At 44.8% G+C, this 27,070-nt stretch overlaps 1 protein-coding gene across 2 annotated transcripts in view; it reads right to left on the bottom strand.

Annotated features, from left to right (window-relative positions):
- Positions 1–27,070, bottom strand: part of LOC115151867 (septin-7) — a 37,392-nt gene that overhangs the window by 4,968 nt on the left and 5,354 nt on the right. Inside the window, exons 2-8 of one of the 2 annotated variants that reach the window (XM_029696174.1) lie at positions 23,224–23,323; positions 6,226–6,332; positions 2,999–3,099; positions 2,709–2,843; positions 762–879; positions 553–645; positions 296–392 (exon numbers count right to left, since the gene is read on the bottom strand). In XM_029696174.1, coding sequence (XP_029552034.1) covers positions 296–392; positions 553–645; positions 762–879; positions 2,709–2,843; positions 2,999–3,099; positions 6,226–6,332; positions 23,224–23,323 — 751 coding nt within the window. The remainder of the gene's footprint in view (positions 1–295; positions 393–552; positions 646–761; positions 880–2,708; positions 2,844–2,998; positions 3,100–6,225; positions 6,333–23,223; positions 23,324–27,070) is intronic. The other variant, XM_029696175.1, reaches the window with a different exon arrangement.

Here is a 27,070-nt window from a genome sequence, read left to right as displayed (position 1 = left end):
GTGGGTGGTACAGTACAGTGTTTACTGTCAGGGGGACCATGATACCCTATTAGATCCCTGTCCCCCTTTTCCAGAATCCCTGTCAGACACACTATCTGGGGGGGGGGGGGGGGGGTCCTGGAAGACCATGCAGCTTCCCTACACTGGATCTCCACACTCCTGTACTCCATCCTCAAGCATGGCACAGTGAGTGACATTAATAAAGAGCATTCTTCAGTACAACTCTCAACAACTTCATGCCAATATCTCGTCTCATCTGAGCCAGAGAACCCAGCCCGGAACATGCTGAACCTACCTTCTGCCACGCCCCAGGGGTACTGACGACCTCTGACCTTCTTGCCGTTTACTTCGATCACCACGTTGCTGCCAACCACTGCCAGAGGCATCCGCTCCTGCCACACAGGGACAGAGGGACCAGCGTCAGTTAATCAGTAAGCCTGTACAGTATCCACAATATATTAGATAACCAAACTGACCGGGATAAACAAGGGCAGATAGGGACTAGTGTGGACTGATACAGGTTGACTCTCTCTCACTCTCTTTGCACACTACCTTGATCTTCCGGATGAGCTTGCTGTCCTCATCGTCCTCTGTGTCAGGAAACTCGTAGATCTGGATCTTGTGTTCTTGGATTTCCTTCATGATCTGAGGATGAGTTGAATGTAAACATGACATGAGTTATTGCCACACACATACCGGTACACACAATGTGTTTGTGCTAACACAAATAATTACTACACACCCACACCACACACCCACACCTGTTTCTTGAATAGCTGGCATTCCTCAGGTGTCAGGGTGTCTGCCTTGGCGATGAGGGGGATCACGTTGACCTTGTCATGGAGACGCTTCATAAACTCAATGTCCAGGGGCTTCAGCCTAAAGGGGAAGTCACACATAGAAAAAATATATTCTGCGTTTCTGTTGTTGCACAATCATACACAGTCATCCAGTCAGACAAATACAGGCAGGCAGGGAAGGCTGATCTATGCTTTGATGTGACATAGTCCTGAATAATTCTCTGCAGTTATGCCGCATTCATGCCATGTCGGAAACTCAGGACCTCAGAGTTAAAGTGAACGCAGGTTATTTGCGTAGAGCTTCATTTTGATACCTCCCAATTGGGAAACTCAGGATCCGACTCTTCCGCCTAGGTTAGCAAGTCGGAAATGTCAGAGTTTCCGACATATCATGAACACCATAAGTACACTTTATGCTCAAACTGATGCAGTTCATTATGGCACCGGTAGAGGGTCACTGGCATGAAAACACAGTGGGGTACAAAGGAATCAAAGAAACAGTGACTGACTTATTTTTCTGTCTTTTCTTTTTTACAGTCAGCGACCACTAATAATTATGTCATGGTGGGCTCATGAGGGATTCTCTTTGTTCTCACTCTGGGAGTAGGTGGACAAAGGGGCTATTCTTCTCTGTGGCCTGAGAGAGTGAGTTCTGTCCAGGGACCGGAGGGAAGGCCTGGAGGGGGCAGAGCAGTAAGGGTGGGTGGGGGGGTGCTGAGTATTCCATGAATGTAGAGATACAGAGCAACAGACCAGCTGTTTACAGGTCACAGGAGTAAAGGAGGATTATGAAGTGTGGGGCGAGAGACAGACAGACCTGACAGAGATTACATTTCATCTTCTGAATTTGTCTCCACATTATCAGGAGCAGGGGGGTCAGAGGCAAGGGCTGACATGACCTCTGATCTCTTAATACATCACGTTGTGTGGGTCTAACAACTGACATTTTCTCTAAGAATTTTAGGATCTTATATAATTACAGCAACCATGTGTCCCTACTCCTTATGGCTGCATATAATTACAGCAACCATGGTTTGTTAAAAGTGTGCGGTTGGATAGGGTGTGCTATGATACAAATTGTGGGCCTAGCTGAGTTGCTATTGAGGTGTTCTTCTAGGCTGAAACTAAAGCCTCCCATTCCCAGGGATTCTGAGCTCATGGGCTCCTCAGGGAGCGGCTGCCTCCTGATTAGCTGGCTCAGTGATGGTGAGAACGCTCCCATCACATCTTCCACCGAGCACGCTCAGTCTGGTGGCTGTTACGCAACCTTGTGGGTCACAACGTTGGCAGCCTACATCTCTCTCTCGCTTCCCACTCACATATGTGAACTCATGGCTACGCCTACACTCCAATCCACTCATGTTCACGTTCAGCCTCACATACATAGGCAGGCAGAGACACATAGATAAAGGCAAAGGCACACGATCAAAAGCATATAGAAGCAATAACGTCATGGCTTATATAACAATGAGTGTAATACACATACAAATACGTGGGTACTCCAACTCAGAAGCAGCACAGGGAAATGGTCCTCTGTAGCTCAGTTGGTAGAGCATGGCTTTGGCGCTTACAATGCCAGAATAGTGGGTTCGATTCCCAGGACCACCCATAAGTAAAATGGATGCACCCGTGGCTAAGTCACTTCGGATAAAAGCGTCTGCTAAATGGTATATTTTATTATATAGAGGGAATGTTTTTAAATGTATAATTTCTATGATCCATGTTATCCAGTACACATACTGTATAACAAGTGTGCTTCAGCTCATACGAGTCTCTTTATGAGCCAAGGGAAGTGGATCAGGTGGGTAGCATAGGCATCATACATACTGTATGTTCTATGGCATCATTGTAGTACTGGTCCATGACAAAGGGCCTGTCCCTACAAGGCCTGTCAGTGTCCGTACTCACCCGTGGCCAGAGGGGGCGATGAAGTACAGGCAGCAGTGAACCCTGTTATCTGGCATCAGTCTTCGGTTCACCCTGGACTCCGCATTCAGGAAGTCCTCACACTTACTGTCAATGTAGTTAATGACAGGCTGCCAGCTGAGAGGGGGATGATTAAGGACAGAGAGAGAATATAGGAAAATGTTGTTTACTCCACATGCAGGCGCTCATTGACTCAGAGAGCATATATTCACACTCCTACACAACATACAAACTGTCATTCATACATGCTCACAATTACTGCCAATACTCACCAGTTACTATTATCCACTGCATCTCCGAACCCTGGTGTATCGACGATGGTGAGAGTGAGTTGGACGCCCCCTTCCTTCACCAGAACCTTGGACTGCTCCACCTGTAAAACACAACACAGTTCCTCTAAAACAGCACTCCATAGTTCCCATGTTATCCCTCAGCGCCTCCACACACTACAGTTCATCAATAGCGTTATCACGTTGTCCCCAGGGGGGTGGTTCTGGATCAGAGTCGCAGCTGGGACTCAGTGATATGGTGTTGGTTGATTTTTTCTCTCTCACAGTTTAGGAGACTAATATATCATTCTCTCCCTGCTGCTGTTAGTTTCAGCGGATCTCTGTTTGGCTGCATACTTTCGTTTCACAAGGGTAGTTATTTTGGGTTGATCCCTTTCAGTCTCTCTAAACACTCAAAAACACATACCATTTTTTTTTTCACGCTGGGCATATATCAAGCACTCAAAAAACTTTTGTAAGTGTTTGACTGTGTGTGTGTGTGTCTGCATATCTGCTTAAAAATCAACTTCAGTGAATGAAAAACAAATGAAGAAAACTCCCAAAATACACACCCATCAGTTCAGTGAAATCTGAGTAGACAGAATGTGACCATTTGACAAACATAAGAGATTGTTAAGAGATTGATTGGAATGTAAATACTCTTCCCGTTTCTACCCCTCAGCAGCCACATCACAGCTCACTGGCCCCAAGTCTACCCCTCCACATTTACACTGTGACTCTGGCCGACCCAAACAGCTCCATTCCTAAACATTGGACACACTCAATGGAGAATCAAACACATCAGCAGGAACCACAGGGACCCCTGAGACACAACCAGGAATCTCAAGCCTCAACAAATGTGCAAAACAGCTTATTTCTGTCTACATTCAAAAGTGAAGTCAAACATGCGCTCACAAACAAACACATTTTTTGGAGCAGCTTTATATGACTGCGGTTGTGATTTCAGGAGATTGTGACCACGCAGATCATTCAGGGGTAGGGGCTCTGAAAAAGGGCAACACTCACTGATCTCAAATTGTAAGCAAGCTAGTTAGTGCCTCCTAAAGACATGGGTAATAGAGGGTGGTGCCTCCTAAAGACATGGGTAATAGAGGGTGGTGCCTCCTAAAGACATGATTGACATGGGTAATAGAGGGTGGTGACTCCTAAAGACATGATTGACATGGGTAATAAAGGGTGGTGCCTCCTAAAGACATGATTGACATGGGTAATAAAGGGTGGTGCCTCCTAAAGCCATGATTGACATGGGTAATAAAGGGTGGTGCCTCCTAAAGACATGATTGACATGGGTAATAAAGGGTGGTGCCTCCTAAAGACATGATTGACATGGGTAATAGAGGGTGGTGCCTCCTAAAGACATGATTGACATGGGTAATAGAGGGTGGTGCCTCCTAAAGACATGATTGACATGGGTAATAAAGGGTGGTGCCTCCTAAAGCCATGATTGACATGGGTAATAAAGGGTGGTGCCTCCTAAAGACATGATTGACATGGGTAATAGAGGGTGGTGCCTCCTAAAGACATGATTGACATGGGTAATAGAGGGTGGTGCCTCCTAAAGCCATGTTTGACATGGGTAATAAAGGGTGGTGCCTCCTAAAGACATGATTGACATGGGTAATAGAGGGTGGTGACTCCTAAAGACATGATTGACATGGGTAATAGAGGGTGGTGCCTCCTAAAGACATGATTGACATGGGTAATAGAGGGTGGTGCCTCCTAAAGACATGATTGACATGGGTAATAAAGGGTGGTGCCTCCTAAAGACATGGGTAATAAAGGGTGGTCTATCAGCTGATCATTGATCTGCTAATTGTTTTTTTTAAATACTTTTTTAAAATTTATGTAGGCAAGTCAGTTAAGAACAAATTCTTATTTAAAATGACGGCCTACCCTGGGCCAACACCGGACGACACTGGGCCAATTGTGCGCCACCCTATAGGACTCCCAATCACGGCCGGATGTGATACAGCCTGGATTCGAACCAGGTACTGTAGTGACACCCCTTTCACTGAGATGCAGTGCCTTAGACCGCTTAGACCGATGTGCCACTCGGGAGCCCCTGGCTTTTTCTTTCTGATTGAGATTTATCTTCAATGCTCTTAAATAGCTTCATAATATGTTATTAATAATCTTCTAACTCAGATCTTTAAACTAGGTAGCTAACAACACACACTCGACTGGTGACTGCATCTCAAGCCATGAGTGTTTGGATACCGGGGGCGTGCGAGCTCCATACAGGGCAGACCAACAGGCGCAACCAACCAACGGTCGGGGGGTGGCGAACTTGACGACGTCAAGGCGACTTGCCTTGGGTTCAGAACAACGGAAAAAATATATAATCACCACCCACAAAAGGGCACTTGGCGAGTGGTAGGGCAAAGGGGTAGGTGCTCTGAACAGGTAGACCCCGATCTGTGCACGTGCCTGCCATGGTTACTAACTCCAACACATCAGTGCTCTCAGTATGAACCCAAATATCAAGCACCACCTCTGTGTGTGTTTGTGCCTTTGCATATGTGTCCTAAAGACAGGAGGTTATTACAGGATGCCTCAGAGATGGCAGTCTAGAGTTGGGTGGGGAAGCATGTGTGTCCTAAAGACAGAAGGTTATTACAGGATGCCTCAGAGATGGCAGTCTAGAGTTGGGTGGAAAAGTCACCACTGGGTGTTGAGTTTCATGGGAACATTCCTAACCTCCTACTGACCCCTTCAGGCCCCAAGAGGAACCAGCACGCCTGAGTCCAACTTATCCCCCTCTCCTCTCCCCTCCCCCCTCCCCTCCCCTCCTTGTCCCCATTCTAAATCGAGGCCACACAAACCTCCCCAAACACCATTAACTAGCCTACACCCCTCCCTCCCCTCCCCTGGTCCTCCAGATGCAGCCTCTTCACCTGTCCATCTCCTTTTTCTCAAGGCCATATAAGGCTGCTGGTTCTCTGGGTGCGTTGCCTCTGGCCTGGCCACCATAACCATCTAGTGGTAATTGGGTTTGTTTGCTGTGTGATCTCTGGCCTTTGGTTGTGTTGAACTTCCACATGTGTTTGGAGATGGGCGATGGTTAGAGAGGTGAGGGGGGAGGGTTGGAACCAGCTAGAGAGAGAATGGAGGGTTTTTGGGAGTAGTCCCAGTCCTGAAGAGAGACAAACATGGATGAGAGGTAGGTTAGGTCAGGGGTGAGAGGTCGAGGAGAGAGGGATGTGGGCTACCTGAACAGTCTTCTTGATCCGTAGGGATGGCCCTGGGTAATCCTTGGAGTACAGGTCAGTCAGGAAGAGGGAGTTGATGAGTGTGGATTTCCCCAATCCAGACTCACCTATGGGAGGAGTTAAGGAGATCAGACATCAGTTACATTGTCAATCCATGTAATTCACCAACACCATAGCTAAAATAACATAGGTAAAACCAACATGTTTCAGCATACAGTTAGCCTTCATTTGCCTATGCAAACACTTCCACACACTTACTAACATCATACACACCCTGTAGTGACACAGTCACAGTCTAAGGTTTGAAGGTAATCTCTGTCCCAAAGAACTGCAGCACAGGATATACAAAACTGATTCCATGTCTCACTGAGAAAGGTCAAAAGTGCATCTGCCAGAGAGTAGGCTTGTAGTCCGAGGGAATAAAACATATCCTCTCTCCCTTTCCCTCTTCCCAATGTTCCTTCCCACCCTGACATTAGAATCATTCAGCATGTTGTCGGTTTGACTATATGACCCATTAGTTCACAGATCACACACACATCTCCCACTTACATGTTACAGTGATTAATGAGTGGGCATCAGGCAAACTGTGCTGGGGAGTGACTGCTGCGGTGCTCAGGGGGTAGGGGAGGGTAAAGGGAAGGTTGCCTGGCATACTCCAGCAGGACCAACCCACTAGCAGCTGAGCAACAGCAGCACTACCACCATTGTTCCAGCAGGGGGCACCCCACCACCCCCCATCACACATCAACCCATACTACTTCTCCAAGACATGTTCTTGGGGTTAAGGGGATCACTTATTGGAAATCGTAACCGCACAACATAAAACAAACTTGAGGGGAGGTTCATGGGGCCCTCTCTCTTCCATCAATATGAGGGGAGGTTCATGGGGCCCTCTCTCTTCCATCAATATGAGGGGAGGTTCATGGGGCCCTCTCTCTTCCATCAATATGAGGGGAGGTTCATGGGGCCCTCTCTCTTCCATCAATACTGCCTGATAATGAGGGGAGGTTCATGGGGCCCTCTCTCTTCCATCAATATGAGGGGAGGTTCATGGGGCCCTCTCTCTTCCATCAATACTGCCTGATAATGAGTGGAGGTTCATGGGGCCCTCTCTCTTCCATCAATACTGCCTGATAATGAGGGGAGGTTCATGGGGCCCTCTCTCTTCCATCAATATGAGGGGAGGTTCATGGGGCCCTCTCTCTTCCATCAATACTGCCTGATAATGAGGGGAGGTTCATGGGGCCCTTTCTCTTCCATCAATACTGCCTGATAATGAGTGGAGGTTCATGGGGCCCTCTCTCTTCCATCAATACTGCCTGATAATGAGGGGAGGTTCATGGGGCCCTCTCTCTTCCATCAATATGAGGGGAGGTTCATGGGGCCCTCTCTCTTCCATCAATACTGCCTGATAATGAGGGGAGGTTCATGGGGCCCTTTCTCTTCCATCAATACTGCCTGATAATGAGTGGAGGTTCATGGGGCCCTCTCTCTTCCATCAATACTGCCTGATAATGAGTGGAGGTTCATGGGGCCCTCTCTCTTCCATCAATACTGCCTGATAATGCCTGACTGTTTAGATGAGTGGGGTTGTATGTGTTCATCTCTGCATACAATACTACATTACATTTACAACCAAATCATCTGCCACCACAAATTATGATGACTGAATCCCGGATAATTGTCAGGTTGTCCTGAACAGTTGTGAAATCCTCAGATTCCAGTGTTTCTCTTAACCTTCACACAGACCCGCTCTTTGGAGGTGCAGACTCTGGGCGGTTCCTCCACACCAAGACACTACTCAGCTCACCGCTGGCTGACAAACAGCACGAGATTACAGGATCTCTGGCTCTTTACACACACTGTTTAACCAGGAGGTAACAGACATACTGTCACTGCTGGGTAAATTGACACATCCCAGCCTCTGGCCCATGCTGGAGGTGGTCACCCTCCCAAACCAGAAGGGGAGTGGGACGTAAGTGCATCTCCTACATCTCTCTGAGGGGAATGGAGGGGGCCACAGAGGGTCAGGAGTGTGCAGCTAAAGCAGAGAAGACAGAGTGCCTGCAGATGACATGCCCTGGAGCCTGATAGCAGTTACAAAGGCATTCTAATGAAAGCCAGTCACACACAGCCAGTCACCCTCCCCTCTCCGTGGCCTTGAAATCTGGTATTGGGGATCATCTGTTTCTCTCTGCCTCTCATACATGCAGCATGGATCTATAACACCCAGAGAGAGAGAGACCCTGTTCTGGGTCTGGGTCCTGGGACACTCATCTGCGTTTTGGGTTTAATTAGACACTGCGGAGAACAGAATTAGGATCAGAGTTCACTGGATTAGAAAAAAAATATATAAAAATACAGGATACTTCAAAAAAAACTCTTTCAGAAATGCAATATTAACTCTATTGGAATCCTGGCATAAAAATGCAGCTGAAGAGCTTTCAGCTCTGGTCACTAGCCTAGAGCCTCCTCATCCTTTCAGCTCTGGTCACTAGCCTAGAGCCTCCTCATCCTTTCAGCTCTGGTCACTAGCCTAGAGCCTCCTCATCCTTTCAGCTCTGGTCACTAGCCTAGAGCCTCCTCATCCTTTGTCCTTTGTTTGAGGGTGAGTGTGACCGCTTGCTGATGTTGGTTAGAAAAGCAAATGAATAACCAAACACTGATACATGGAGAAATAATATATCTATTATCCTTTATACAGTGGCAAGAAAAAGTATGTATGTGAAATTGGAAATACCTGTATTTCTGCATAAATTAGTCATACAATTCTTCATCTAGGTCACAACAATAGACAAACAGTCTGCTTAAACTAATAACACAAACAATTATATGTTTTCATGTCTTTATTGAACACACCGTGTAACCATTCACAGTGCAGGGTGGAAAAAGTATGTGAACCCTTGGATTTAATAACTGGTTGACCCTCCTTTGGAAGCAATAACCTCAACCAAACGTTTTCTGTAGTTGCGGATCAGACCTGCACAACGATCAGGAGGAATTTTCCTCCTTACAAAACTGTTTCAGTTCAGCAATATTCTTGGGATGTCTGGTGTGAACTGCTCGAGGTCATGCCACAGTATCTCAAAATCAGGTTGAGGTCAGGACTCTGACTGGGCCACTCCAGAAGGCGTATCATCTTCTGTTGAAGCCATTCTGTTGTTGATTTACTTCTGTGTTTTGGGTCGTTGTCCTGTTGCGTCACCCAACTTATGTTGAGCTTCAATTGGCGGACAGACAGCCTAACATTCTCCTGCAAAATGTCTTGATAAACTTGGGAATTCATTTTTCTGTCGATGATAGCAAGCTGTCCAGGCCCTGAGGCAGCAAAGCAACCCCAAACCATGATGCTCCCTCCACCATACTTTACAGTTGGAATGAGGTTTTGATGTTGGTGTGCTGTGCCTTTTTTTCTCCACACAGTGTGCTCCTTCCAAACAACCCAACTGTAGTTTCATCTGTCCACAGAATATTTTGCCAGAGGCGCTGTGGAACATCCAGGTGCACTTTCACAAACTTCAGACTTGCGGCAATATTTCTTTGGGACGGCAGTGGCTTCTTCCGTGGTGTCCTCCCATGAAAACCATTCTTGTTTAGTGTTTTATGCATTGTAGACTCGTCAACAGAGATGTTAGCATGTTCCAGAGATTTCTGTAAGTCTTTAGCTGACACTAGGATTCTTCTTAACCTCATTGAGCATTCTGTGCTGTGCTCTTGCAGTCATCTTTGCAGGACGGCCACTCCTAGGGAGAGTAGCAACAGTGCTGAACTTTCTCAATTTATAGACAATTTGTCTTAGCGTGGACTGATGAACATCAAGGCTTTTAGAGATACTTTTGTAACACTTTCCAGTCAACAATTCTTAAGATTAAGTCTTCTGAGATCTCTTCTGTTGAAGGCATGGTTCACATCAGGCAATGCTTCTTGTGAATAGAAAACTCACATTTTGTGAGCCAGGCAGCTCTAACCAACATCTCCAATCTCATCTCATTGACTAGACTCCAGGTTAGCTGACTCCTGACTCCAATTAGTTTTTGGAGAAGTCATTAGCCTAAGGGTTCAGATACTTTTTCCAACCTACACTGTGAATGTTTAAATGATGTATTCAATATAGACAAGAAAAATACGATAATTTGTGTGTTATTAATTTAAGCACACTATGTTTGTCTATTCTTGTGGACTTAGATGAAGAGCAGATCAAATTTGATGACCAATTTATGCAGAAATCCAGGAAATTCCAAAGGGTTCACATACTTTTTCTTGCCTCTGTAGGCCTATTATTACCAAAAAGAACTTGAACCATTTCCTACCCTCTAAAAACCAACCCTACTTCATCTTCCCTCCACCCCCCTCATGCTGCTGTCCCAGATCAATTACACCCCTCTGGCCCCCCATCTCCCCCCAAACACTTCACCTCAACTGTATGGAAGAGCCTCATTTAAATGGTGCATTTCCATTCAGGATTTACCATGGTGTTTTACCCAAAAGGCTCAGACTTTTCTGTTTCTATATCGCAGGCCGGCACCAGTCTCTCTCTGGGCCATGGCTCTGGCGAACCTGCTCTCAGTTAGGGCCAAAGCCAGACCACTGGTACTTTTCAGCTTGAATTTACATAACAATGGCTAACTGGGAACTTGAATGCCTTCTCACAAAGCAACTGTTTTGATTATGCAGAGGTTGTTGATTCTGCTCACTGTCAGCCCTAGCTATGGAAACAACTTCCCTATAACATAATGGTGAATACACTAACGTAACACTGATTCAGTGGAAAAGCAGCAAGAGCCACAACAGCCCAGCCACAACACAGGACACTAACCAAACACCGAATAGAACTGCTTCAAAGAGGACGCATTCCAAATTACAACCAATGTCCTCTGCAGTGTACTCCACTTATAAAGGCTTCCGCAACCGTTTGGTAGAGTTCGTGCATATATTATGATGACATTTTGGACTTCGGTGAGTTTTTTTGGGGCTGTTCGGGCACACAATATCTTTTCTGGAGGCAAGCCGTAGTTCGGGGCCGAAGTCTACACCTCTTCATCGATGATTGGTCAACAGTAGGGATTCTTCAATAAAGTCTGTTGTCATTGAATAAGAAACAACTTGTTTCATGCAATTTTTTTAAATGAAAACTACTGCACCAAACATTTTAGTTGGATGTAGAATTGCACGACTAAAATCTCCTCGGCAAAAACGTCAAAATTAATGACAGATTTATTGAGTTATCTTAGATTAATTCTGACTATTTTGAGGAAGTGTATACTGCTATGGTGTCTCAAACAGTACTATTGTGCTTTTTTCTCATTTTTCAAGCGAACACACTAGTTTGGTTTGCCAAATATCGGCGTTAACCTAATGCAGAGGCTGGAATGGAATAAATGGAATGGTATCAAAAACATTTATTCCATTTCAGCCATTACAATGAGCCTGTCCTCCTATAGCGCCTCCCACCAGCCTCATGGTAACTCACGGGGGTCAAAATCATGGTACAACAACAGTTGACATACAGTTAGTTGTGACAGCGGCTGTTCTGTGGTCCAAACTAGCTGACAGCTTTGACCAATGATAGTCTCACTTACCCCCCCGGAGGGCAAGTCCAAATGAATTAGCCTTCTTCAGTTAATTAAATACTGGTCCGCATGATCTCTGGAAACGCACTCTCCATAAATAGACCCTGTCCCTGACGACCCAGAGCTGCATGGATGGATGGCTGGGTGAACCCCCTCTCACCCCCCTCTTTCTTTCATTACGAGAACATTAACTGAGCAGTGTGAGGGGGACAGAGGGAGCGACTAAGAGTCAGGTGAAGAGAAAATGCAGATAGGGAGGTAACAGACATACAGATGGACACACAGGGTACGTTTCCCAGGAGATTATTAACATACAGATGGACACACAGGGTACGTTTCCCAGGAGATTATTAACATTCTTGGCTTTTTATCTCTACTTTCTTTCTGTCAACATACTAATGGCCAACCAAAAATTACCCATGGGGCAGCAGCTGGCCCTAGATATCCTGACAGGCCCCTTTCCCCAGTGCCCCTCCCGTGCCCGGCCAGACCCCTCGCTCCTCTCCTCGCCCCACATAAAGGGGCTCCTGGTGCTTATAGTCGGTATGCCTGTAGCTCTTTACCACTGACAAACACAGAGCTCTCCTCCCCTAACTAACAGACATGTGGGCTTGAATCGGAGTCAAATGAGACATCTGGCCGACACACACTAAAAAGAGAAGCGAGAAAGAGGGGGAAGGGAGAGGAAATAAAGGGTAAAAGGGGGAAGGGAAGAGAGAGAAATGTGAGTAAGGATGTTTCAGTGGGACTGACTTCAGTAGTGATAAACTCTATTGTTCAGGACAAAAGGGATGGCTGCAGTAGGGTCAAAGGTCATCTTATTGTGATAAAGATCTGCAACTCACAAGGATGGACACAGAACACAATCTTTATAACCTCAAACTGTTATAAATGATTAGCAAGTGTATTGGGTCCAATAGGAAATACTCTGGTAGCCTTACAGATAGATTGGCTACACTCCACTGACTATAAAGACCTGATCTTAAAATAGACAATGTGAGCCAGTTTCCAGAGATTTGAGAGAGAGTGAGTAATGTATAAAAGTTCAACTTTGAACCTCTGAGTCTAAACAGAAACAGCACGTGTGAGGTCATACAGGACATGTGCACACTCTGCAGCAGCAGCGCCTCCCACACACAGTCACTCACACACCCAGCAGCAGTCCCACTGAGCACACACATTATCCTGCTGTGTCTTACCATAATAAATCCTTGAGAAATACATTTCTCAAAGATTTTCTTAGTGGCTCTGTCATCTTGCAATGTGATGAGATTTCCTTTACGATTCACCTGGAACATCAATTTCTGAAAACATCCTTTATTTTCATGGTTCTATGCTTCTAAGGTAATGCTATCCTTTTGGTCAGTGAACAGTAAACAAGGGTTAGCAGATGACAGTAAAAAGATGAGTTGGATGAAACCAATAAGTGAAAATAGACTGGCATAGAATATGGGATGGTGGAGGACTGTGGTATAGGCTAGGGGAAGATGAATGGGTAGTAGAGGAGATGTGGGCCAAGCCAAGGCCTCAGTACAAACACTGGTGAGTGAACTACACAAAGAAAACTACAGTTAATCCCATAGATTACTCAACCAAAGCCTGGGTCCCCTGCCAGGTCAGCAAGCAAGCCAGTCAGAGCTAAGCCTGTCAGACCGTCTTATCAGAACGGACACAGAGAGCTTACACACAACCAGGAGGCAGGCAGGCAGGCAGGCAGGCAGGCAGGCAGGCAGGCAGGCAGGCAGACAGGCAGGCAGACATAATGGCTGACAGGAGATAACACAGACTGGGATCCACTGCAAGGCACTGACTGCGAGTAAAGAGAAGCTCCACTTCCAAGTGTTGTGCAGGGTTGTACATTCTTAGGTCTTGTGAGGTGAGTTGTTATAGTAGGCTGTTTAGACTCCACTTTGTTCCTACAGTATATCATGGATTTGGACAACCTGCTTTGTACAGCAGCAGGGATCTCTCCAATCTTTCCAAAATTCGCTACAGAAACTGCCAGCAGGCCAAAAAGCCAGGAAACAGGTTTAAATCCGTCCCAGATTTTTGGAGGGGAAAAAATTGTCCCGAGCCAAAGTCCTGTGGCATCAGTCTCAGAGTGACAGTGGAGACACTTCCAAGTGACCGGGCTCTAACAAGCGAGTGGATTCACTTTCAGTCAAGACCCAAACAGAGCCCCAGCCTGTCAAAACAGTGAACCCAGCTGGCTTCCATTACAATCTTCACACAGCCACAGCTCACTCTACTTGCCTGAAAGTGCACTCTAACACTCTCACAGTGATAGAGGTAGAGTTTTGCAATAGTGTGTGTCTAAATGTGTTATATTGAGTTACACCCCTTTTGGCCTCAGAACAGCCTCAATTCGTTAGGGCAGGGACTCTACAAGGTGTCAAAAGCATTCCACAGGGATGCTGGCCCATGTTCACTCCAATGCTTCCCACAGCTGTGTCAAGTTGGCTGCATGTGCTTTGGGTGGTGGACCGTTCTTGATACACACGGGAAACTGTTGAGCGTGAAAAACCAAGCCACATTGCAGATCTTGACACAAACTGGTGCCCCTGGCTCCTACTACCATACCCCATTCAAAAGGCACTTCAATATTTTGTCTTGCCCATTCACCCTCTGAATGGCACACAAACAATCCATGTGTCAACTGTCTCATGGCTTAAAAATCATTCTTTAACCTGTCTCCTCCCCTTCATCTACACTGACACAAGTGACATCAATAAGGGATCGTAACTTTCACCTGGTCAGTCTATGTCATGGAAAGAGCAGGTGTTCTTAATGTTTTGTATACTCAGTGCTTCTCATCCCTTTTGTTCCAAACACCGTTGTGCTTGTTCTCTCTTCCACACTTCACATTTTGTATGTGTAACGTTTGGCCCAGCTGGGGTCTGCAGTGGTTAGAGCCAGAAAGAAAGAAAGAAAGAAAGAAATAGAGGCCCATATGTAACAAGGCTGAAAGTAGGAATGTAATGATTCACAGATAAACATTTGAGCCGGGGACCGATGCATAACATGCGAGTGCATCGGTCCGCGGGAGCCCAAACAGATCCAAATGAAGCATGCATCGGTAAGAAAACCAATTCAAACGTTACGAAAAATGCCAGTTTACCAAAAATGATTCTCATTCATTTCTGCCTCATTCTGAAAATACATCTAATCTGTTGTGACTGAATTGATGCATCCTCTTCTTCAGCCTATCAACATTTTATGCATGTACAGTGGGGTAAAAAAGTATTTGATCCCCTGCTGATTTTGTACGTTTGCCCACTTACAAAAAAATGATCAGTCTATAATTTTAATGGTAGGTTTATTTGAACAGTGAGAGACAGAATAACAACAAAAAAAATCCAGAAAAACACATGTCAAAAATGTTATAAAATGATTTGCATTTTAATGAGGGAAATAAGTATTTGACCCCTCTGCAAAACATGACTTAGTACTTGGTGACAAAACCCTTGTTGGCAATCAGAGGTCAGACGTTTCTTGTAGTTGGCCATCAGGTTTGCACACATCTCAGGAGGGATTTTGTCCCACTCCTCTTTGCAGATCTTCTCCAAGTCATTAAAGGTTTCAAAACTGACGTTTGGCAACTCGAACCTTCAGCTCCCTCCACAGATTTTCTATGGGATTAAGATCTGGAGACTGGCTAGGCCACTCCAGGACCTTAAAGTGCTTCTTCTTGAGCCTCTCCTTTGTTGCCTTGGCCGTGTGTTTTGGGTCATTGTCATGCTGGAATACCCATCCACGACCCATTTTCAATGCCCTGGCTGAGGGAAGGATGTTCTCACCCAAGATTTGACGGTACATGGCCCCGTCCATCGTCCCTTTGATGCGGTGAAGTTCTCCTGTCCCCTTAGCAGAAAAACACCCCCAAAGCATAATGTTTCCACCTCCATGTTTGACGGTAGAGATGGTGTTCTTGGGGTCATAGGCAGCATTCCTCCTCCTCCAAACACTGCGAGTTGAGTTGATGCCAAAGAGCTCCATTTTGGTCTGATCTGACCACAACACTTTCACCAGTTGTCCTCTGAGCCATTCAGATGTTCATTGGCAAACTTCAGACGAGCATGTATATGTGCTTTCTTGAGCAGGGGGACCTTGCGGGCACTGCAGGATTTCAGTCCTTCACGGCGTAGTGCGTTACCAATTGTTTTCTTGGTGACTATGGTCCCAGCTGCCTTGAGATCATTGACAAGATCCTCCCGTGTAGTTCTGGGCTGATTCCTCACCGTTCTCATGATCATTGCAACCCCACAAGGTGAGATCTTGCATGGAGCCCCAGGCCGAGGGGTATTGACAGTTCTTTTGTGTTTCATCCATTTGCGAATAATCGCACCAAATGTTGTCACCTTCTCACCAAGCTGCTTGGCGATGGTCTTGTAGCCCATTCCAGCCTTGTGTAGGTCTACAATCTTGTCCCTGACATCCTTCGAGAGCTCTTTGGTCTTGGCCATGGTGGAGAGTTTGGAATCTGATTGATTGATTGCTTCTTCCCTGTGGCTCAGTTGGTAGAGCATGGTGTGTGCAACGCCAGGGTTGTGGGTTCGATTCCCACGGGGGGCAAGTACAAAAAAAAAAAAGACAAAAAATATGCATGAAATGAAATGTATGCATTCACTACTGTTAGTCGCTCTGGATAAGGGCGTCTGCTAAATGACTAAAATGTAAATGTAAATAAGAGCGTCTGCTAAATGACTAAAATGTAAATGTTCTGTGGACAGGTGTCTTTTTTACAGGTAACAAGCTACAGTTAGGAGCACTCCTTTTAAGAGTGTGCTCCTAATCTCAGCTCATTACCTGTATAAAAAGTCACCTGGGAGCCAGAAATCTTTCTGATTGAGGGGGTCAAATACTTATTACCCTCATTAAAATGCAAATCAATTTATAAGATTTTTGACATTCGTTTTTCTGGATATTTTTGTTGTTATTCTGTCTCTCACTATTCAAATAAACCTACCATTAAAATTATAGACTGATCCTTTCTTTATCAGTGGGCAAACATACAAAATCAGCAGGGGATCAAATACTTTCCCCCCCCACTGTAACGGAGTATGACGTTGATCTACAAGTCAGATAACTGTGTACACATTGCATTAGACGCAGCAGGTAGGCCTACCCAATCCATGTTCTAATATTTGTAGGCTACAACTACACAGCACCTTCAGCATTCAGATGTTTGTAAAATGGCTTTCACAAAATATTCAAATCATAGGCTTCATTAATTGAGACAACTAATGTAATTTGCTGGGCCATTGTTCTAAATGCATTTTTTACCAGAAGAGCTGTGTAGGATACAGGAGGGGTCACAGTCCACATCTTGCTGATTGCACATTAACTACTGATTGGGACTTTGATTGCCAGGTTCACCACACTAAATGACAACGGTCAGTGCTTTTGGTCATTTTTACATTAACATGGTAAAGGTGTTATTTAATAACAAGGACAGCAATCATTTCTGCGAGCCGCACTGGTCGGGAGAAGAGAGCAACTCTCCTCCGTAACGCCTCGATCACACCAATGGAACTCTGTGTTTGCATTGCAAAGGATGTTACGCCTTGATCACACCGACAGTGTCGTGTTATGGTACACCAGGCGTAAACTCAGCAAAAAAATAAATGTCCTCTCACTGTCAACTGTGTTTATTTTCAGCAAACTTAACATGTGTAAACATTTGTATGAACATAACAAGATTCAACAACTGAGACATAAAACTGAACAAGTTCCACAGACATGTGACTAACAGAAATGGAATAACGTGTCCCTGAACAAAGGGGAGGGGGGGGGGGGGTCAAAAGTAGCAGTTGGTATCTGGTGTGTCCACCAGCTGCATTAAGTACTGCAGTGCATCTCCTCCTCATGGACTGCACCAGATTTGCCAGTTCTTGTTGTGAGACGTTACCCCACTCTTCCACCAAGGCACCTGTAAGTGCCCAGACATTTCTGGGGGGGGGGGGGGGGGAAATGGCCCTAGCCCTCACCCTCCGATCCAACAGGTCCCAGACGTGCTCAATGGGATTGAGATCCGGGCTCTTCACTGGCCATGACAGAACACTGACATTCCTGTCTTGCAGGAACTCACGCACAGAACGAGCAGTATGGCTGGTGGCATTGTCATGCTGGAGGGTCATGTCAGGATGAGCCTGCAGGAAGGGTACCACATGAGGGAGGAGGATGTCTTCCTTGTAACACATAGCGTTGAGATTGCCTGCATTGACAACAAGCTCAGTCCAATGATGCTGTGACGCACCGCCCCAGACCATGACGGACCCTCCATCTCCAAATCGATCCCGCTCCAGAGTACAGGCCTCGGTGTAACGCTCATTCCTTCGACGATAAACACGAATCTGACCATCACCCCTGGTGAGACAAAACCGCGATTCGTCAGTGAAGAGCACTTTTTGCCAGTCCTGTCTGGTCCAGCAATGGTGGGTTTGTGCCCATAGGCGACATTGTTGCCAGTGATGTCTGGTGTGGACCTGCCTTACAACAGGCCTACAAGCCCTCAGTCCAGCCGCTCTCAGCCTATTGCGGACAGTTTGAGCACTGATGGAGGGATTGTGCGTTCCTGGTGTAACTTGGGCTGTTGTTGTTGCCATCCTGTACCTGTCCTGCAGGTGTGAGGTTCGGATGTACCGATCCTGTGCAGATGTTGTTACACGTGGTCTGCCACTGCGAGGACGATCAGCTGTCCATCCTGTCTCCCTGTAGCGCTGTCTTAGGTGTCTCACAGTACGGACATTGCAATTTATTGCACTGGCCACATCTGCAGTCCTCATGCCTCCTTGCAGCATGCCTAAGGCACGTTCACACAGATGAGCAGGGACCTTGGGCATCTTTCTTTTGGTGTTTTTCAGAGTCAGTAGAAAGGCCTCTTCAGTGTCCTAAGTTTTCATAACTGTGACCTTAATTGCCTACCGTCTGTAAGCTGTTCGTGTCTAAACGACCGTTCCAGAGGTGCATGTTCATTAATTGTTTATGGTTCATTGAACAAGCATGGGAAACAGTGTTCAAACCCTTTACAATGAAGATCTGTGAAGTTATTTGGATTTTTACGAATTATCTTTGAAAGACAGGGTCCTGAAAAAGGGCCGTTTCTTTTTTTGCTGAGTTTACATTCATTTCAAACACATTGCGTTGGAGAGGCAGTCTCAGTGCGTTCTGTGTGGTGCATACGTTGGATTTATCGAACACATGCGTCAAACTGTCTGCGTAGACGGCTTGACAGAAATGGAAGCAGAAGGTGAATATTGAACTTTTGTTGCACACATATCCAGATGACGCTGCGTACCATTTGTGAAATAACACTGTCGATGTGATCAAGGCATGAAGTTCCAAATGGTCAAAACCATTAGCTTTTGAGATTGAGTGAAAAAGCAAATGTCGTAGCTCATTTCTAAAGGCAAGTATTGATATTACTACCTCAAAACATGAATCTGCTATATGAAAAGTTAATTAGTGGTGATTAGGATTTCAGATAAAAAGTGGGGGACAAAAACATACATTTCCCCGTAATTTGATATTGGTAGATGCTCAGTCTGCCCTATGGCTCAACTCACAACTAACACACACTATAACACACACACACACACACAGCTCAGCTCAGCTCCTGAGTGCCATAACTACCAGATATGAATTTAGAAGGTAAAAATGAAAGTGTTCATAAGACAATTGTTAGTGAATCGAATCATATAGAACCGAATTGTATCGATTTGTTCCACTAATCAAACAGAATCGCACCAAATCGTTTAAAACTAAAAGTATCATTCCTGTATCATATCGGAGTCCGTATACAGCCCCAGTGAAAAGCTTGGACACACCTACTCATTCCAGGGTTTCTTTATTTTGACTATTTTCTACATTGTAGAATCCCAAACTTTTGACTTGTACTGTATCTACATGCGTATCGATTTGTGCTGTAAGGAGAGATGCACATCCCTAACTGAAAGCCAATCCTGTTGATATTGAATGCTGCCACTCTCCCTCTGGCACATGCAGCCCTTTCCCAGTGTCAAACAGGAAACCCAAACCAGAGGGAGATATATGTGGGACATGTCATGCTGGTTGGCTGTGAGAGAGAATGAATGAATATATATATATAAATAAGAGAGAGAGAGAGAGAGAGAGAGAGAGAGAGAGAGAGAGAGAGAGAGAGAGAGAGAGAGAGAGAGAGAGAGAGAGAGAGAGAGAGAGAGAGAGAGAGAGAGAGAGAGAGAGAGAGAGAGAGAGAGAGAGAGAGAGAGAGAGAGAGAGAGAGAGAGAGAGAGAGAGAGAGAGAGAGAGAGAGAGAGAGAGAGAGAGAGAGAGAGAGAGAGAGAGAGAGAGAGAGAGAGAGAGAGAGAGAGAGAGAGAGAGAGAGAGAGAGAGAGAGGAGAGAGAGAGGAGAGAGAGAGGAGAGAGAGGAGAGAGAGGAGAGAGAGGAGAGAGAGGAGAGAGAGGAGAGAGAGGAGAGAGAGGAGAGAGAGAGAGAGAGAGAGAGAGAGAGAGAGAGAGAGAACAGTTGGCATACATGAAAAAGACAAAAACCAACATACCCAGTCTTGATTCCCATGGAAAGCAGTCCTTACATCAGAGAAGTATGATCAGCCCCCTCATGTACTCCCTATTCACCCATGACTGCGTGGCCACGCATGCCTCCAACTCAATCATGTTTGCAGACGACACAACTTGAGGTCGACCGATTAATCGGAATGGACGATTAATTAGGGACGATTTCAAGTTTTCATAATCGGTAATCGACATTTTTGGACGCCGATTATGGCCGATTACATTGCACTCCACAAGGAGACTGCATGGCAGGCTGACCACCTGTTACGCGAGTGCAGCAAGGAGCCAAGGTAAGGTGCTAGCTAGCATTAAACTTATCTTATAAAAAACAATCAATCTTAACATAGTCACTAGTTAAACTAGTAATATCATCAACCATGTGTAGTTATCTAGCTTGTCCTGCGTTGCACATAATCAATGCGGTGCCTGTTAATTTATCATCGAATCACAGCCTACTTCACCAAACGGGTGATGATTTAACAAGCGCATTGGCGAAAAAGCCCTGTCGTTGCACCAATGTGTACATGGTTGATGATAACATCAATGCCTTTCTTAAAATCAATACACAAGTATATATATATTTTTAAACCTGCATATTTAGTTAAGAAATTCATGTTAGCGGGCAATATTAACTAGGGAAATTGTGTCACTTCTCTTGCGTTCTGTGAATATACCAAGTCAGGGTATATGCAGCAGTTTGGGTCACCTGGCTCATTGCAAACTGTGTGAAGACCATTTCTTCCTAACAAAGACCGTAATGTATTTGCCAGAATTTTACATAATTATAACATTGAAGGTTGTGCAATGTAATAGCAATATTTAGACTTAGGGTTGCCGCCCGTTCGATAAAATACGGAACGGTTCCATATCTCACTAAAAGAATAAACATTTTGTTTTCGAAATGATAGTTTCCGGATTTGAACATATTAATGACCTAAGGCTCGTATTTCTGTGTGTTTATTATATTCTAATTAAGTCTATGATTTGATATAGCAGTCTGACTGAGCGGTGGTAGGCACCAGCAGGCTCGTAAGCATTCATTCAAACAACACTTTACTGCGTTTGCCAGCAGCTCTTCGCTGTGCTTCAAGCATTGCGCTGTTTATGACTTCAAGCCTATCAACTCCCGAGATTAGGCTGGCAATACTAAAGTGCCTATAAGAACATCCAATAGTCAAAGGTATATGAAATACAAATGGTATAGAGAGAAATAGTCCTATAATTCCTATAATAACTACAACCTAAAACTTCTTAGCTGGGAATATTGAAGACTCATGTTAAAAAGGAACCACCAGCTTTCATATGTTCTCATGTTCTGAGCAAGGAACTTAAACATTAGCTTTTTTACATGGCACATATTGCACTTTTACTTTCTTCTCCAACACTGTGTTTTTGCATTATTTTTTTGGTCCTCCAATAATCGGTATTGGCGTTAAAATCATAAATCGGTCGACCTCTAGACAACAGTAGTAGGCCTGATTACCAACAATGACGAGACAGCCTACAGGGAGGAGATGAGGGCCCTGGGAGAGTGGTGCCAGGAAAATAACATCTCCCTCAACGTCAACAAAACAAAGGAGCGGATTGTGGACTTCAGGAAAGAGCAGAGAGAGCACGCCACCATCCACATCGACGGGACCGCAGCGGAGAAGGTGGAAAGCTTCAATTTCCTCGGCACATCACGTCACTGACGATATGAAATGGTCCACCCACACAGACAGTGTGGTGAAGAAGGTGCAACAGCGCCTCTTCAACCTCAGGAGGCTGAAGAAATTTGGCTTGGCCCCTAAAACTTTTACAGATGCACCATGGAGAGCATCCTGTTAGGCTGCATCACCGCCTGGTACGGCAACTGCACCTCTCGCAACCGCAGGGCTCTCCAGAGGGTGGTGCGGTCTGCACAACGCACCACCGGGGGCAAACTACCTGCCCTCCAGGACACCTTCAGCACCATATGTCACAGGAAGGCCGAAAAGATAAATCAAGGACATCAACTGCCTGTTCACCCCGCTATCATCCAAAAGACGAGGTCAGTACAGGTGCATCAAAGCTGGGACCATGAGACTGAAAAACAGCTTCTATCTCAAGGCCATCAGACTTAAAATAGCCATCACTAGCCGGCTTCCACCCGGTTACCCAACTCTGCACCTTAGTGGCTGTTGCCCTGTATACATAGAGTCACTGGCCACTTTAATAATGGAACACTTGTCACTTTAATAATGTTTACATACTGCTTTACTCATCTAATATGTATATAGTGTATTCTATTCTACTGTATTTTAGTCAATGCCACTCCGACATTGCTCAATCTAATATTTATACATTTCTTAATTCCATTATTTTAGATGTGTGTATTGTTGTGAATCTTTTTTTAGATACTACTGCACTGTTGGAGCTAGGAACACAAGCCTTTCACTACACCAGCAATAACATTTTCTAAATATATGTGTATGTGACCAATAAAATTTGATTTGAATACTGTATATCCTGACATCAATTGCCTCATGCAGAGTGATGATTCAATAAACATGTGATTGTGTGTCTGTGAATATGTATAACCCATCAAGCCTACATTCTCTACCCATCTTATCTTCTTAGACACCAGATTCCAACAAGTTCATTCATACATTCTGTGGTTTGCTAATTCTTCAATCCACAAGTTTTCCAGTATAGAGATCTAGAGATGTACAAATAATGAACACATTCAGTCATAACTCAAAATGTCCAATGACATTTCAACTTCAACTCCATGCAGAGACATAGGAAAAACACACCGATCCACACAATCCATTCAAACTAAATATTAAACCTCAAATGGCATGGTTTACATTTCTTTTTCACACACAGACAAAAAATAAGCAAAGTGACTCACCAACAACCATTAGCGTGAACTCAAAGCCCCTCTTCACTGACTTCCTGTACACCTGGTTGGGGAGGTTGGCGAACCCCACATACCCCTCCAGATTCCTCTGCTGGAAGAAAACACACCGAGTTACTCCGGAATCTTCCGGGGGGACAAACACCTTGCGATTGTGTACACGGCATTTGCGTACACACTCACACGGAGACAAAGAGTTGGTTTTAGATTCAGATTTCTCTGGCCGGGAGTGACAAAGCACCATTGAAGGAGAGGGGTAAACAGGGTTTTGGGGGTGAGGTGAGTAAAATGGGTAAGGTAGTCTAACTGCTCCCCGTTTATTTACCAGTTGTATCATATCCATCATCTGAGAGACGTCATCATGGAGACCATGGATTTCACACCAGATGACAGCCAAGGCGTTCCCAAGTTGTGTGTTCTCCTCCTCTCTAGTACTGTATTTCTCCATTCCTCCCTCTCCCTGCTGTAAATCTCATCCTCTCCCAGCTCGTTGTCATGCACGCTACACAAGGCAAATGCAATCGATTGCTGCTCACCCCTGCTAACGGCCCTTGTGTGTGTCCCAATGGAAAACTCAGGGGTAGAGAGAGAGATGGGCCACACTAGTCACTCCTACACAGCAACCCAGTGGGCCACTGTCTACCACCCTGAAAACATGTATCCTATAGAACCAGGAAACAATATGGCTGCTAAGAGAGCAAACACTTTGTGGTATGTCCAGCCACCCAAGTCATAGTCTGTTCTCTCTGCTACTGCATGGCAAGCGGTGCCGATGCACCAAGTCTAGAACCAACAGGACCCTGAATAGCTTCTACCCCCAAGTCATATACGCGGACTATCTGCATTGACCCTGTTTGTACTTACTCTTTTGACTCATCACATACGCTGCTGTTAAAGTGTATTATCTATCCTGTTGCCTAGTCACTTTATTCCTAGTTAAATGTACAGTACCAATCAAAAGTTTGGACACACCTGCTCATTCGAGGGGTTCTTTATTTTTACTATTTTCTACATTGTAGAATAATATTGAAGACATCAAAACGATGAAATAACACATATGGAATCATGTAGTAACCAAAAGAAGTATTCAACAAATCAAAATATATTTTATATTAAAACATTTTCAAAGTAGCCACCCTTTGCACACTCATGGCATTCTCTCAACCAGCTTCACCTGGAATGCTTTTCCAACAATCATGCTTTTCCTTCACTCTGCGGTCCAACTCATCCCAAACAATCTCAATTGGGTTGAGGTCGGGGTGATTGTGGAGGCCAGGTCCACTGATGCAGCACTCCATCACTCTCCTTCTTGGTCAAATAGCCCTTACACAGCCTGGAGGTATGTTGGGTCATTGCCCTGTTGGAAAACAAATGATAGTCCCACGAAGCACAAACCAGATGGGATGGCATATTGCTGCGGTAGCCATGCTGTGCCTTGAATTCTAAATAAATCACAGACCGTGTCACCAGCAAAGCACCCCCACACCATCACACCTCCTCCTCCATGCTTCATGGTGGGAACCACACATGCAGAGATCATCCGTTCACCTACTCTGCGTCTCACAAAAACACGGGGGTTGGAACCAAAAATCTCAAATTTGGACTCATCAGATCAAAGGACAGATTTCCACCGGTCTAATGTCCATTGCTTGTGTTTCTTGGCCCAAGCAAGTCTCTTCTTCTTATTGGTGTCCTTCAGTAGTGGTTTCTTTGCAGCAATTTGACCATGAAGGCCTGATTCATGCAGTCTCCTCTGAACAGTTGATGTTGAGAAGTGTCTGTTACTTGAACTCTGTGAAGCATTTATTTGGGCTGCAATTTCTGAGGCTGATAATTCGAAGGAACAAAAGGCAAAGGGTGGCTACTTTGAAGAAACTGAAATATATTTTGATTCGTTTAACACTTTTTTGGCTACTACTACATGATTCCATATGTGTTATTTCATATTTTTCATGTCTTCACTATTATTCTACAATGTAGAAAATATTAAAAATAAAGAAAAACGCTGGAATGAGTAGGTGTGTCCAAACTTTTGACTGGTACTGTACATATCTACCTCAATTATCTCGTATCCCTGCTCATCAACCCAGTACTGGTACCCTGTGTATACATCCATGTTATCATTACTCATTGTGGATTTATTCCTTGTGTTATTATTTTTAAATGTTTCTGCTATTTCGCTTTTTTTCTGCATTGTTGAGAAGGGCCCGTAAGTAAGCATTTCACTGTTAGTCTACACCTGTTATTTACAAAGCATGTGACAAATACAATTGTATTTGATTTAATTTGTCTGATGTGTCTGAGTACAGGTAATTTCCCTTTGAGGAAAGGAGTTGGAGTTTTAAGCTCTATGATACACTGTGTGTGTGCTGAATTTGCCTTAATCTGTGTGTGTATCATTAATCTGTGTGTGTGTGTGTGTGTGTATCATTAATCTGTGTGTATCATATTCCGCATATTACCCTTCATTAACCCAGCACTGTGTCTCGTAGATTTGAGGGGATTGAGGCCTAAACTAATATGTAGTAACTAATGTGTTATTACATGTAGTGACAAACCGAGATCCAATACTATTTCCCCCCCATACTGATTTTGATACCACTTGACAACAAAACCAAGGGGCAGATTAGAAATATTTCTCAATATTTCCTTCAGTTTCTGAACTGGCACTCAGTGCAAGTAACTGACAGCTACAAAAATATTATCAATGGAGAAAATCAGGGCACATCATGTCAAAGAGAAATGGCATATAAAACCAGACAACCAGTAATAGCAGAGACAAAACCCCCTAGGCTTTTCTGTCCATCACATAGGCCCTATAGCAAAGCCCATATCTATCTCTGCAATATAGTACCGGTATGTGTAGTTCAGTTTCCCAGATAGGTCAAATGTGACATTCATGTAATCAGGTCTGTGCATCAGCATGTGACATAATCACCCACAGCCCCCAATTGATCTGTATCAATCAAAAGTTTTGCAATTTACTCACGTCATTGGTGGAAAATAACATGCCTAAGCAAAAGGGAACATACATAAAACGTTCGTGTGAATCTCTCCGAAATGGATATCTTGCTGTTGTTTACAGGTCAGTATGTGTACAGGCGGGCAAGTAAGTGATTTTAAATGGCCCTAAATCAATTTACATACTCGCTCCCTGCCCATGCTGGGTTACATAATGTTGTTGTGATGCCATCTAAGCGTTCTCATCACCTGGGGGTAACATGTAAATTCTAGGGCTGGCACAATTCATGTATAATCATGTAACCGATGATTATGGAGGAAGACCGTCATGAAAATAAAACAAACATCATAACCTTTTATTTGTTGTGTGGAACGAACAGCTCACTGAAGCACTGAGGTATATAATAACTGGAGACAGCATCCAAGATGGCTGACCGTTGTTGTCAACGTAATCTACTCCCGTCCGCATAAGCCGTTTCATGGCGGTTGCCATCTGCTTTACAGAGCCAATAACTCTACTTAAATAATTCAAAGGATATTTTTGGTACAAAGGTGATAACGATAACAACGGGGGGGGGGGGGGGGGATTTCAAATTGGACTTCTCTACAGGGCTGTCTACGGGAATTGTCTTTTTGGGCTCGCCGTCAACTAAACTGCAATACCGAAAGTGGCCTCTGACCACAGTGAGCTAGACCGGAACCCTGCACTAAAGACGGAACAGCCAGGTATTTGTGCGGTTGAGTCCATGTCTGCGGTAACATGGACTCTTAAAACTTCTTAGGGCTAGGCCCCTTTTTCTCAATTTCCACATGAATGACGTGCCCAAAGTAAACTGCCTGTTGCTCAGGCCCTGAAGCCAGGATAAGAATAAAATTGGTA

This window comes from Salmo trutta, chromosome 17, assembly GCF_901001165.1.
Source record: "Salmo trutta chromosome 17, fSalTru1.1, whole genome shotgun sequence".
In the NCBI taxonomy this organism is placed as follows: Eukaryota; Metazoa; Chordata; class Actinopteri; order Salmoniformes; family Salmonidae; genus Salmo; species Salmo trutta.
This window is presented reverse-complemented; position numbering and strand designations above follow the sequence as displayed.